At 40.7% G+C, this 13866-nt stretch overlaps 1 protein-coding gene across 1 annotated transcript; it reads right to left on the minus strand.

The window, feature by feature from the left end:
- Window positions 1-645: 645 nt before the first annotated feature.
- Window positions 646-11594, minus strand: LOC124999472 (adhesion G-protein coupled receptor F1-like). The gene is made up of 10 exons (XM_047574387.1): window positions 11581-11594; window positions 10489-11144; window positions 10030-10422; window positions 6290-6471; window positions 3908-4084; window positions 2461-3825; window positions 2278-2319; window positions 1577-1627; window positions 1425-1488; window positions 646-1025 (listed from the first exon to the last, which is right to left on the minus strand). The coding sequence occupies exons 1-10, from the start codon at window positions 11592-11594 to the stop codon at window positions 964-966; spliced, it is 3006 nt and encodes a 1001-aa protein (XP_047430343.1). The 3' UTR covers window positions 646-963.
- Window positions 11595-13866: the final 2272 nt, after the last annotated feature.

Below are 13866 nucleotides of genomic sequence, written 5' to 3' on the forward strand. Positions count from 1 at the left end.
AGCGCATGATTTTATTTATTCATTCATTTATTGGCTATAGTGTCTCTAGTGTGTACTATGTTAACTATAGTTGGCCCTATGCGTGTTAATATGCATACAACAACAACAGCAACATTTTCTAATCACTAATCATTTGCTATCACTACTTTGGTTTTTATAAAACACTGGACAATATGAAACAAATCACAAAATACCCTCTAGTAAATGTCAGAAGACCACTATAAATCACTGGACTTTGACAGGATGCAGTTAATGTGATGCTACCAAACATCATAAATGTTGTGAGCAGTGAATAGTTGCTGTTAAACAGACTAGTAAGCAAACAAACTAATCCAGAATGATCAGCTGCAACACTACTGACACTGCAACTTCCTTGAGACGTCTACATACTTCTGACAAATTGTTTCAAAGTAAAACCAAAAGCTTGAAAACCTGACAGATTACCGGCAGAACTATTTGTACCATTGAGTAACATCAGAAAGCTTTCAGAAGGAGGAATCACAGTCTCAAAGTCTGATGGCTTTTGAAATAGTTTGATTAATAGTAATTACTATTAAGTACATTTCTGTTTCACAAATCCATTATAAAGGAAGGAAAACATTGTGGCCATTTGGTTTTGTTTTATTTTGAGTCAGAATCTCACAAATGTTGCAAAGGGCAAATACAATATTATACAAAAAAACCCCACCATACTAAACATTTTGCTAGTGTGTACAACAAAGGACTGCGTTGTCATGACTGTTGTTTGGACCACATACAACTTTCAACCGACATGCTACTTTGTTAATTTGTTCCAAATTTGTTCAAAAGCCAAACCTGACTTTTTAGATGAAATAATAATAATGACACCAGAAATTAATACTAATAACAAAATAGTAATAACTAGCAACTAACTAACTTAATGCTAATTGTCTGGGTGCTGAGTTAGTTGTTATTCCGACTGACCAGAGCTGTCTCCAGATATTATGTGTTGATGAAAGAGAGAGAGTCACTGGATGATGGACCAGATGAAACTTCGTACCCATCTGAAAACCAGCAAGAAAACAATAAGACTCATTCTGTGTCAAAACAATAAAACAGCAGAAACATTACCAAAACAAGATACTGTAGGTAGTGTTTCCAATGCTAGAATTGATTTCAGTCAGGATCAAACTGTTGGATTGTGTTTGACCAACTGATTTATAAGACTCTAGCAAACCTAATACAAACTTTTGTCTTAGCATTTTGAAATTCAGTCTTATTTTTTTGTTAAAATGGCAGCTGCAAATATCTGTTCTATTTGGCGACAAGCTCTGCCTGGTCTTTTTGGCAAAAAGATAACTGCTGGACGATAGAACCGCATGCCTTAACTGTGCCCATATATGTATCTTGAGCTTGATCACCATTGTGTTACTATTTGAATGGAATGATTTTTACAGCAATACCTCTTCTTCGTCTCCAGTACCACAAAAATTGCGGTCCACTTGGAGAGAATCCAGCACTGGTGCTCTAAAACAAGAGTATGGGAAACCACATGAGCCACAACAATATTTGAAAAGCAACCAATAAAAATTGAGTTTGAGAAAACTGTTCTTACCCTCGTGCCACTTTTGACAGTTTGTGACATTACTGCTAATTCTGACCACACCTGAAAAGTTAAGACTCAGAAGTCAATAGACTGCTACACAACTCAGCAAATATGTTTAGTGGAAATGGTAAAAGTCAAAGCTGTGAATTGGTAGCAGCTTATTTTCTTAATGCAGTGACGTTGACAGTGATAAACCATGAACTGGCTTCTGAAGGTATACGCTTATCCTGAGCAAACCATGGTAGATTTATTCCTTTATCCTCTAAAGGGTTGCGGTTCCAGGTGTCGGGTGAGAGGTAAGGTACACCACAGACAGGCTGCCAGTCCATCACAGGGCTAAAGCCTAATTTATAGTTGACAGCGGCACTGTGTCCATTGTACCTCCAGAACATTAATACCCAGCACACAGGTATGAATGCCTTTAATGGCCACAAGATACCTTGCAAAAGTATAGACCAAGCCTAACACGGACAAACAACCATTCCAACTAGTCACACTAACATGCACACCTATGGTCAGAATTTAGAATCACCCATTAACCCAACAATGTCTTTTGACTCTGGGACCCAAAACCTTCCCGCTAACCTTACACCACTAGTTAGTCAGTAGCAGCACGGTATGAAAACACTACAATCCTACTTTGATCACAGTCCATTTATTAGCATATTAAAGAGTGGATTTACTCTTTAATTAAGATGAGACGTACATACCTTTTTGTCCAAAAGTGTTCCAAACACCAATATGAAGAAACCCTTTATAAAGAAACACAGAGTAAAGTCAACTATGAAGGGTTCAGTCGTAACAGACTAGCTCACTATTTGTACTACCTACATTATTTGATTGATCCAAATCTATTATATAGATTATTTCATTAGTAAATACTGAATTTGTACCTGCAGTGAGTTGGACAATGCAAATGCAATATGGATTCCTCTGTTGTTTGGGATGGCTAATGTTCCAACTCCCAGAGCCCAAGTGAATCCAAAAAACGGTGTGAGCACAGTCAAACTCCTGGCAATGACCACAACAACATGACTCTCAGCTGTTTGTGCAGCATCAATCCCCACCCTTCTCACAATCTTATATATCACCACAGCAATGATTAAGAGGTTTATAAGCACTATTGACAGCACAGGTATCACAAATGCCAGTAGAGCCTTTGATTCATCCCAGTTGAGCCAGCAGGACCCAGTACTTTGGACGTATTCATTTTTGGGTGCAGTTACAGCTATAGTAATGGTTGCAATGATGATGGGTGCCCCATATCCTAGAGAGAACCCAATAGCCAACATAGATGTTTCAGACAAACCCCCTTCAAAGACAGTGACGGTGCGGTAGAGCAACAGCAGACCTGATGCTAACATCCAGAAGAAGAGGGATAAGTAGAAAAAATGGATAAAAAATGTAGCTGCAGTGCATTCTAGGGTGTTTGTTTCCACTGCCTCTGAAATGACTGCTCCGATGATAAACCAAATGTCTGCAATCAGAAGAGACACTGCAATGTTAACAATGGAAACATGACGCAGGTAAGACGTGTTGTTTTTTCTTATTTGTCTCCATATGGCAGCTTCAACGATGAGACATATGACCAAGGAGCCGATGGATATGCCAACTCCAATGTAGGTTATATAGTCCAGGACAGGGTTAATGAAACCACTGGGTGACATAAGGATAGAGAAGGAGGTCAGATGGTTGCAGTTGCAGGTGACTATTCCTTTGACACTGGATACCAACTCACAGCCCTGGTCATCCCATCCTCCAAGACCATCAAAGAAACTGAAGTTCCAGAAAACACATTTAGGATTGTCAAGAGTGTTGTGTATGACATCAAATGAGAGTGAGATATTATTGATGGTGCCATTGGACTGAACAAGTACAACCCTTCCATTGATAATGTTGAGGGATGAATTGCCTTCGTCTCTTGCAGGGAGTACATTATCCATTGAGAGGAAAGTTATAACAGTGATTGACTTATTTCCTCCATCAGACTCTGGTATGTGTATCTTAACTGAAGAATTGAAGTCAGGACTGGAAATATTTGTGAATACAGTTTTGTTCAAGATAATAGAAGGAGTATAAATGTCAAAAGTGCCATTGGTAAGGCCTAATGTTATATTCTCAAGAGACTGCAACAACAATGAGCTGACACTTTCAGCGGTGGAGTCGTTATTTGTTGATGACATGGTTCTGGTGTTCAGAAAGTTCCATGACTCTCTGGCCCCATCTGTTGTGAGAACACCTACAGTTAACAGCACATCCTAAATAGAAAGAAAATAAAGTATTAAATCTAGAAACATTTACTAGTTACAACATTTAATCCAAACAGACTAAGTCACTTACCTCCATTGAAGTTCTGCTTATAGAGATAGTTAATGATAATGATGCGTTGGCTACGTTTCTGAGTATTTGAACAATGGACCTGATGGTTGCAGGAGATTCAGCCACGTTCTGAGTGACACTGACAGTGATGTTGCTGAGCTCATCCAAGAATTCTGGCAGTGAATTACTATTAAGGGACTGTGAAATTTGTAGAGAAAAAAATATGTTTGCATGTTAACTCAAAGAGGGCAGTTGCTGCAGTGATCGATAGGGTGACATTCAATAGTCAAATTCACATGGGGCTAACTATAAACTGTCAAAGTAAACAATTCGTTTTTGCTGTTCAAGTCAAGAAGAAATATCACTACTAACCACCAGAAGACAACATAAGCAAAAGATTTCCGCTTATTTGCCCACCCATGGCCCGGTCAGACTGCATAGCAGATTAAAAAATAAAACAGTAGGACAGTCTATCAAAATGAACAATCCGGTTAATTTGCAACCAGACTGTCATTGATCAAACTAACGGGCCTGAAGAACAAAATGTGGTACATATTCCTTTCTTTTCCACCTAGGGGTTAACAAAACATGTAATCATTTTTGCTCAATTTGTCTTGTCATTTACTTATTCGTTTTACACTAATAATAATACACTAAGCATAAGACATCCTGGGAACTGTTTTGTCATTTGACTGAAGGAAGGCCCCAGCTTTTTTTTTTTTTTTTTTTTCATTTGTCTGCATTTGTCTGCATACTTGAACACCACAGGGTGTCAACATTATATGAGGTTGATGCAGTTATATTCTTGCAGCTGAAAGCTTTATTACTTCAGTGCGTGAGTGTGACCATCACCAGCCCTCCCTGAGAACTGTCCTGTTGATCTTTATTGAGTGTAGTGAGCTTGTGTGGCAGGGAGGGCAGTGCTACACCTCAGTGAATAAAGGGGGGGAACAAAGGAAAGAAAAGATGTAGAAGGATGGACAGTGGAGGAGATACATGTGGTGCTAGTAGGAACTAGTGGAGTGCAGGGTTCTGTGCTTCCCAAGTCACCTCACTCAAGTATGACTGGGTATAGTCATCTCTGGAGAGATGAGAGAGTCCAGGGGGGGTAAGGGTGTCCCAATGGAAGGAGAGAAGTCTGCCATAGGGCACGTAGTGATAGAGTGAAAACAATAATCCAGCCCTTAATAGCCGGGACTCATCAATTCTTTTTGATGTGATCCAGCACGGGCTGGCAGGTGACAACACACATGCATGTGGGCATTCCCCTAGCGACCAAGCGAGCACAAGTCGGTGCAGGCCAGAGCAGCCCTCCATACCCCCCACACCCCCCAGTCACCGCAGCCCGTCCACCCACCGCCGCCAGCACCCCCCCCAAAGACCCCACCCCACGCCCGCAGGGCAGCCATGGACACCTCTCCAGCCGAGAGGACTCCCCCAGGAGCCCAGCAAAGCCCCCGCAGACGGGCACCGGCCCAGCGCCCAACCAGGGACGGGCCATCCGAGCAGGGGGGCCAAGGTGCCGGCCCCATGCCCCTGGCGCACCCAGGCCAGGGAGACCACGGGAAGAGGGAACCCCCACCCGCCAGGGAGAGACCCCAGCCCCCCATCGAAGGGAGAGGGGAAGCACCAAGCCACCACCCGAACCAGTCGATACCGGAACAACCGGGTACCCAAGGGAGCCGCCATGAACCTGTTGCCAAGCAGCACCAGGAGACAAAGCCAGGCCAAGAGGACACCAGAGAACCTAGGTAGGTACCCCTACCAACCGCCGTGGGGCCACAGACCGCCAGTCCAAGATCCCCCTGCTAGCGGAGGACCAGGCTCCCCAAGCCGTGCAAAGGGATAATGAAAAGTGACAGTGTCCCTATTACTGTGCTTCCTCAGTCCCTGATGAGGAAGCAAGCCCCTACACTGTGACCCTGTGACCCTGGATGTGGTGTGGTGCATTAAGACAGGGGGCAAACAGGAGGGTCAGGTGGGTCAGAGGACTGCAGCACACTACTGTCCTGCAGCCTGCCCTGACCCTGACCGATCCTGGGTGGACCCCTAAATTGAGGTGCATTAAAAACTTGGGATGGGTGTGTGTGGTGTACCTAGCCTTGGTTGTAATGGGCGACATAGTGTATGGTGGAGTGTGAGGTGAGTGCAATTTAGGAGGCAGGCAAGTGAGGGCCAATTCCCCGGCAGCAGGGCCAAGGCGCAACAGCAGCCCATGGGACCCACAGACGGGGCGAGGGCCCCCAGGACTCAGGAAGTCCCCCGACCAGACCCCGCCCCCAGCCCAGAACAGCAACCAGGATGCGACAGACCCCCAGGAAACCCCGAAGAACCAACATCGACCAGGAAGGCCCCAGCTAACGCCATCATCTGGTGACAGAAACAGCTGGAGAACTAGATCACCTGAGACTGCACAAAGAGCTCCTGAACAAGTGGAATGATGCAGTTGTCTTGGCGATCTTCAAATTTTCCATTTTCCTTACAAACTGCTGTCTTCTCTCCCACCTTGTCTGGTTCACATGGTGCAACAGCCTTGTAACTTGCGGTTGCATTTCCAAATTCTTTATCAAACAAACACACAAATTCTAGAGGGAAAGAAAGAGGTTTTGAGGTCAGTGCTTATAGTTACAGGAAAACATATCTGGACTTGAATTGTATTAAATATGTTTTGATATTTGGGTCAGCACTCACCATCTTTTGAAAATGTCAGTATTATTTCTTTTTTATATTCTGGATAATCAATTGATTGACAAGTGAGCTTCCTCTCCTGGTTTGTTGTACAGTTATTAGGGGCCGGAAACGAATGAGTAATGGTTTGGTTTTTTTCATCTGACAAGTTCAGAAACTGAACCTTGTAAGGACTGTTGACAGAGCACTCCACTTGTACACGTCCATCCTCACACTTCACATTTGCTTGGAGTGGCTTCACTTGGATTACAGGTGACTCTCTGAAAGTGAAGGGTCCACTGGATTTCTCTCGGAACACTGAACTGTCTTTCCGTATCAGCTTACATTCATAAAGTCCTGGAATTAATGATCATCATAGTCATATGAAGCCCCTTTTGCCAAAGCAACAGCATGACTATTGAATAAGTGGGTGAGTGACTGATGCAGAAATGAATGGTCACCATAAGCTACACTGTTACCGAAATAGTTGGAATAATTTTGAGCATTTTGAGAAGATATAAACTTTATCTAGCAAGAATAAATCTCATTGTTACAATCACTTAATGAGAGAGCATTTTAGTTTACCAACAGTTTACTTGCTCATACTTACTCATGCTGTCATCATTTCTCTACCATGGTTAGATACTTTTGCATTGGTAAGGATTAAAAATAGATGCTGTGATAATGTTTTGTTTTAGAAGTTAAATACTGTAAGCAGGTCAACAAGAATTTTACATTTAACCAAGTCAAATATCACTATTCACCACATTCAATTTATATCTTACCACTGTCAGTCCTGAAAAATCTTGACACAGTTAATGTTGCTGATCCATTCTGTCTCAAAAATCTGTGGTCACTATCTTCAAGTATGAGATTGCCATCACGTGTCCACTCAGCAGTCCATTCTGTCCCAAAATTAATCCCCGCTGGTGGAGGGCCGCACGTTACAGTCAAACTATTTTCAAAGAATATTTCTGTTGGAGCAAACGTCAAGGACGCTGTACCTGGATGGAAAAAGAACGCCAGACAATTACCATAAAACCATCCAACACAAACACACATGAAAATAATCATGAATGTATGCCTGCCTTACTGTCAAATATCACAGAGTAATTTCCAGTCAACTCTGTAAATAATCCAGATTTAAGTGCTGCAATTTCTGGTTCTTGAAAGGATGTAGCACTGACAGCAAAGGTAGCAATGGTGCTTCCGCTTCTGTAATACACAATTGAATACCAATAAAAATCCAAAAAAGCAGTGACAATGTCAGTAAATTATGACCACATTACATCTGACCTGGAACCATGATGCTGATCTCTATTTGTTACATAAAAAAGTGTTTAGACCAGTGTTTTGGTGGTTGTGTTGGAGACTTTATTGAGTACAACTGAGTGAGAACACAATATCAAGTAAGTCAGGTTTGGGTCAAAGTACACAAAAGCCTGATACTAACAGGGGTGCCATAAAAGATTCATATGTTAAAATTCTACTACTCTGCAGATGTAATCTTAATCTTAATCTTAATCTGAAATTACGTGACACTAAACAGCAAATATCTAGAAAAAAGCAATGGTTTTACCACCAGTCATTGCTGAATTATAAACCAGGGGCCACAGTAAGACAAACAGATTTTAATCCTGAGAGGTGAATGAATGAATGAATGAATGAATGAATGAATGAATGAATGAACTATATTTAATGGGAATTTCCCCAGCAAAAATGCAAATGTCATTAAAGGAACTTTCATCAAGTCATTAAGATAAATGAACGTATGGACTAAATGTCTGTGAAGGTTTTGAGTCATGCAAGTGATCCAGGTTTTCATCCAAAATGAAAACAAGCTTAAACGGCTGCAACTAGACTAGGAGTTTCTTTAAGATGTTTTGCCACTTGTCCTAGAAGCTGTTCAAGTTCTATAGATTGGAGTGCATGGAGGTTCACACCTTTACAGTATGGTCTCAGGCCATTAGCGGGCTCATTAGAAAGGATAACAGGATCAAAACAGATTCCTCCAATTACAGATAAGTATTTGAAAAAGAAAAGAATGGCACTACTAGAATAAAGGATTCTCAAAAAAGATTTTGGGAAATTTAAAGGAACTGGAACTGGAAATTTTAAGCCAATCTACCAATAAAATCATTACAAATCCTACAAAAAAAAGAAAAGAAGTGAAAACTGTTGGTGCTATGCAAAGAAACTAAAAGATCATTAGGATTCTTCCTCTGGGAATCAAAGGTGTGTATTTAAAATGTTCTGGTTATCCAACTATTAGAGATTTTTCAGTTGGACAATCTACCAACTGATATTTCCATAATAAGAGCCTTGGCACAGGCAGCACGTCAGGTTTCTCTTTTTACTAACTGAAAAGCTCAGTGTGAGGTTGTCACCAACAGAACACTGTTACGTTTTCTCTTTCAAAGTGTGTAGGAAAAAAAATAAGGCGGTTGCCACTTCAGTGCAAAAATGCGAGGACCAACTCCCTAAGCAGATATGAAAGATTTGTAGTACGAGATGATTACCCACCAATGAAAACATAAATACAGTATATTCTAAATGTTACATCCTGGTCCCTTGAATGCACAATATCAACAATACATATTATTTATATTAATTAAAAATCATTTTTATGAGGTGCAATTCTCAAAAAAGTACGTACTGAAATGAGATTAAAGTCGCTGACTGGAAAGTTGAGATGTGCTTCTTACACTGGTTTTGAATCTATTTGAGAGATTAACATATCAAGCCAGAATTAATCACATTCATTGGACCAACACTGTGACATCACTGGGTGATATAGACAGAAAAAAAGTCTTAACACTTACTGACTTATCAATGTCTTGGAAAACTTTACTGCTTGGATTGTTGTATGAGGGTTTGAAATCCATGTTCAGGGTAAGAGTAAAGGTCCTCACTTCAGAAATCTTTGTTTGTGCTGTTTGTGCTGTAGTTGCCAATACTGTTGTCATGTGTGTTGCTGTTGTCAAGAGCGTGTTTGCAGTTGTTGTCACTGGATTACTTGTTGTGGTTGTCATTTGTGTTGCTGTGTTTGTGGTGGTCACCACTGGTATTGTTGAGTTTGTCATTTTTGTTGTTATTGGTGTTGTTATGTTTGACACTGTCACCCTAATTTTCATTGTTGTGTTTGCAGTGCTTGTCATTGGTGTTGCTGTGTTTAAGGCAGATGTCATGGGTGTTGTATTTGCCATTTTTGTAGTTGTGTTTTGCATTGTTGTGTCTGCTATGGTCACCAAAGGGGTTGTTGTGGTTGGCACTTCCGTTGCCTCTATGGTTGGTGTGTTCGCCACTGTTGTTGTTAAAGGTGTTGTTATGTCTGACATTGTAGTCACTGGTGTTGTTGTGTCTTGTGTTGTTATTGGCATTGTTGTGTTTAAGGTGGATGTCTTTGTTGTTGTTGTATTTGACATTGTAGTTGTGTTTTGCATTGCTGTGTTTGGGGTCGTCATCATTGGTGCTACTGTGGTTAGCGTTGCTGTTGCCTCTGAAGTTGCTGAATTCGGTGCTGTTGCTATCATTTGCATTGTTGTGTATGTGATGATTGTCGCTGGTGTGGTGTTTAAGGTAGACATCATCTGTGCTGTTGTATTTGACGTTGTAGTTGTGTTTTGAATTGCTGTGTTTGGGGTCGTCATCATTGGTGTTACTGTGGTTAGCATTGCTGTTGCCTCTGCAGTTGCTGAATTTGATGCTGTTGCTGTCATTTGCATCGTTGTGTATGTGGTGGTTGTAGCTGGTGTTGTGTTTAAGGTAGACATCATCTGTGTTGTTGTATTTGACGTTGTAGTTGTGTTTTGCATTGCTGTGTTTGGGGTCGTCATCATTGGTGCTACTGTGGTTAGCGTTGCTGTTGCCTCTGGAGTTGCTGAATCAGATGCTGTTGCTGTCATTTGCATTGTTGTGTATGTGGTGGTTGTCACTGGTGTGGTGTTTAAGGTAGACATCATCTGTGTTATTGTATTTGACGTTGTAGTTGTGTTTTGAATTGCTGTGTTTGGGGTCGTCATCATTGGTGTTACTGTGGTTAGCGTTGCTGTTGCCTCTGGAGTTGTTGATGCTGTTGCTGTCATTTGCATTGTTGTGTATGTGGTGATTGTCGCTGGTGTGGTGTTTAAGGTAGACAACATCTGTGTTGTTGTATTTGACGTTGTAGTTGTGTTTTGCATTGCTGTGTTTGGGGTCGTCATCATTGGTGCTACTGTGGTTAGCGTTGCTGTTGCCTCTGGAGTTGCTGAATTTGATGCTGTTGCTGTCATTTGCATTGTTGTGTATGTGGTGGTTGTCGCTGGTGTTGTGTTTAAGGTAGACATCATCTGTGTTGTTGTATTTGATGTTGTAGTTGTGTTTTGCATTGCTGTGTTTGGGGTCGTCATCATTGGTGCTACTGTGGTTAGCATTGCTGTTGCCTCTGGAGTTGCTGAATTTGATGCTGTTGCTGTCATTTGCATTGTTGTGTATGTGGTGGTTGTCGCTGGTGTTGTGTTTAAGGTAGACATCATCTGTGTTGTTGTATTTGATGTTGTAGTTGTGTTTGTCATTGCTGTCATCATTTGTGTTGTGTTTGTGTTGGTCACCGCTGCAAATCAATCAGAAACCATTAGGATCAATAGAAACTCTTCTTCATTGATAAATACTTTAGTTCAGTCTTTACAGATTATGTGTACAGAAACGTAACTCGGTGTTCTGTCGTTACCTCCTGTCATTTCAGTACAGCATCAACATTCACTACTTTGACTTTTTAACATGAATTTTGAATTTTTAACATTATAACTAACAACTCTGACGACTGACATTAGCTAACGTTAGCATCATCCTTATTAAGTGTTTGCCACACATATCAACAGTGAAGGTCCCACTTTCCATCTTTGTCCACCCATTTTATGGCCTGAAGACATACATTTATTTGTTTTTTGTTCCTCTCCCTTGAGGGGAGCAGAGAAGATCTCAGAGTTTTATCTTTTAAGTTGTTCGACGAACAATACACAACCCAGCAATATCTTCTTTGTTGTCACCCATAAGGGGCCATGGCCTTACCAGTGACGTAAGGTTATGCTCTTCCATAAACAATATTAACAATATTCACATGAAAAACAACATTTGCATTTTGCAGTCTACTTGTTTACATTCCTTGTCACTGCTGAGTGGATATTCATCATTTGTTCATTTTGGAGTGATTTTCATAAGTACAAGAAAACATGTGTTTTCCCAGAGTACTGAGGTAGCTGTTTTGGATATCAGCAGCACTACTGTTAATGAGAAGGTTACACGCAATACTTTACATTTCTTGTTTCATACCGTGTGGTGGTGCAGCTGATGTTGTCAGTATTGTCACTGTAAAAATAATAAAAATACAAATTATTTTAATAATACTGTGACGCCATCTACACAGCTGAAGGTCCAACTATCCATACAAGACTAAGTGTCTTCTAGTGAATAATGGCTTTGAGGTGGTCTCAGGATAGGAAACATGTTTCTTTGTAAGAGAAGAAAGAAACAGATAACGCCAAGTTTCACCTCTTGACATGACAGAAACTATATATGTGTGTGTGTGTGTGTGTGTGTGTGTGATTGGCAAATGCAATGGAATAAAACTAAGTAGAAATCCAGTGATCAAACATCGTCTTCAAACATGAGATGTGAAATAATAAATCAGTTCGCTAATAGTTGTAATAATCTGTAAATACTATTAAAATGTGACTCACTTGCTCTTTTTTGTCTGGCATGAATGGGGGATTCTTTTGTATCCTTTAATTCCTGGAAAAATCATCAGATTAAAAAAAGATATGAGTATGTTCAGTGTTCAAATCCTATCAGTTTCTCTTGGTATGAAACTCCAACCTCTAGTAGTAGACTAATTATTAATTCTTCCTCTCACCTCAGTGAAGACATTCAGAGAATCTCCATTTTCCTGATTCGCCTGAATGCAGCACATAGTCAGAAGAAAAACCATGTATCCTACAGCCTTTGGTAAAGCCATCCTGACTAGAGAGAAAATACAGTAAACACAATAACATTTCATTATTACATTAGAAAGCAAGTAGAAAACACACACACACATTTATATCTGTGTATGTGAACACTATAAAGGACAACACAGATGCTCCAAATGACAAGCTGTTATGTTCATACTGTGTTACCAGGAAGTCAAAAAATAAAAAATGTGTACCAGTGTGAATACATGTCGTTGTTGAGGCATGTGGCCATTCCATTTACATAGCGTGTTCATGATTATTGTTCAACACGTCAAGAGCAGTTTTAGGAATTCCCCACACGCAGCAGTGAGAGCTACTCGCATGCAAGGTCAAAAGTGACGTAACTGAGATCTGACACATAATACAAGACTGAACTATATGTAGTCTGTCTGTCTCTATCACCACACCACAAAGAGTGAATAAAAAGCAAACACATGAAGACTACATCCATTTTTGTCATCGAAACATAATATACGTTTACACTGTAAGCTATTTGGGGAGTTTACAGGTGACACATACTGTCCAGGCCTGACATCAGCAGGGCTAAGTGCAGAGTAAATGGAATAACTTCACATTTTTGGAAAAGCAGAGCAAGTTTTAAGATTTTTATCACTGCACTGCCAGGGGGGAAAGATGTGGCACAAGTTACCCGGTTGGGCCACGAAACTGGTTATTAATTAAAGAGAATGACAATACCTAGGGAAGGCAGACACAACAATGCAAAACACAACTATAAAAATGGCAAATACAACACCCATGACATCTGCCTTAAACACAGCAACACCAATGACAAGCACTGCAAACACAACAATGAAAATTAGGGTGACAGTGTCTAGGAGCCAGTAAAGTAAAGAGGAGACAGCAAGCACATGGAGCTTTTGTACACCGATGCACTTCTTGTAGTTTTAGCTGTTTACCAGAACACATTCAAGTTCAGTCATTTAATTGTCACTTGCTCGAGGGAAAACTCTCCAGTATCTGTCCTCCAATCACCATGTGTATGCCCTCAAATTGAAGCCCCATGATATTACATGACTATATTTTGAATATATTTTGGTAAATAAAATATAAGGACCTAATGTCCCTATTGCCCCAAACAGTTGAGAACCCACCATGTACACATGTGGCAAAATTAAAGAAGTCTTTTCTTTTTTTTTTATTATTTGAGCTCCAGGCACTATCTGATAAGACACTGTCCTAATTCCATCCCTGCAATGAAGGGTGGGGTTGGTAGGACCATACTAAGGGGTCTTTTCAGTGGCGGGGACAGAGAAACTAGTCACAGTTTTCTAAAGGTATGAATCCAGCCAAATACAGATATATTCT

This window comes from Mugil cephalus, chromosome 21, assembly GCF_022458985.1.
Source record: "Mugil cephalus isolate CIBA_MC_2020 chromosome 21, CIBA_Mcephalus_1.1, whole genome shotgun sequence".
NCBI lineage: Eukaryota > Metazoa > Chordata > Actinopteri > Mugiliformes > Mugilidae > Mugil > Mugil cephalus.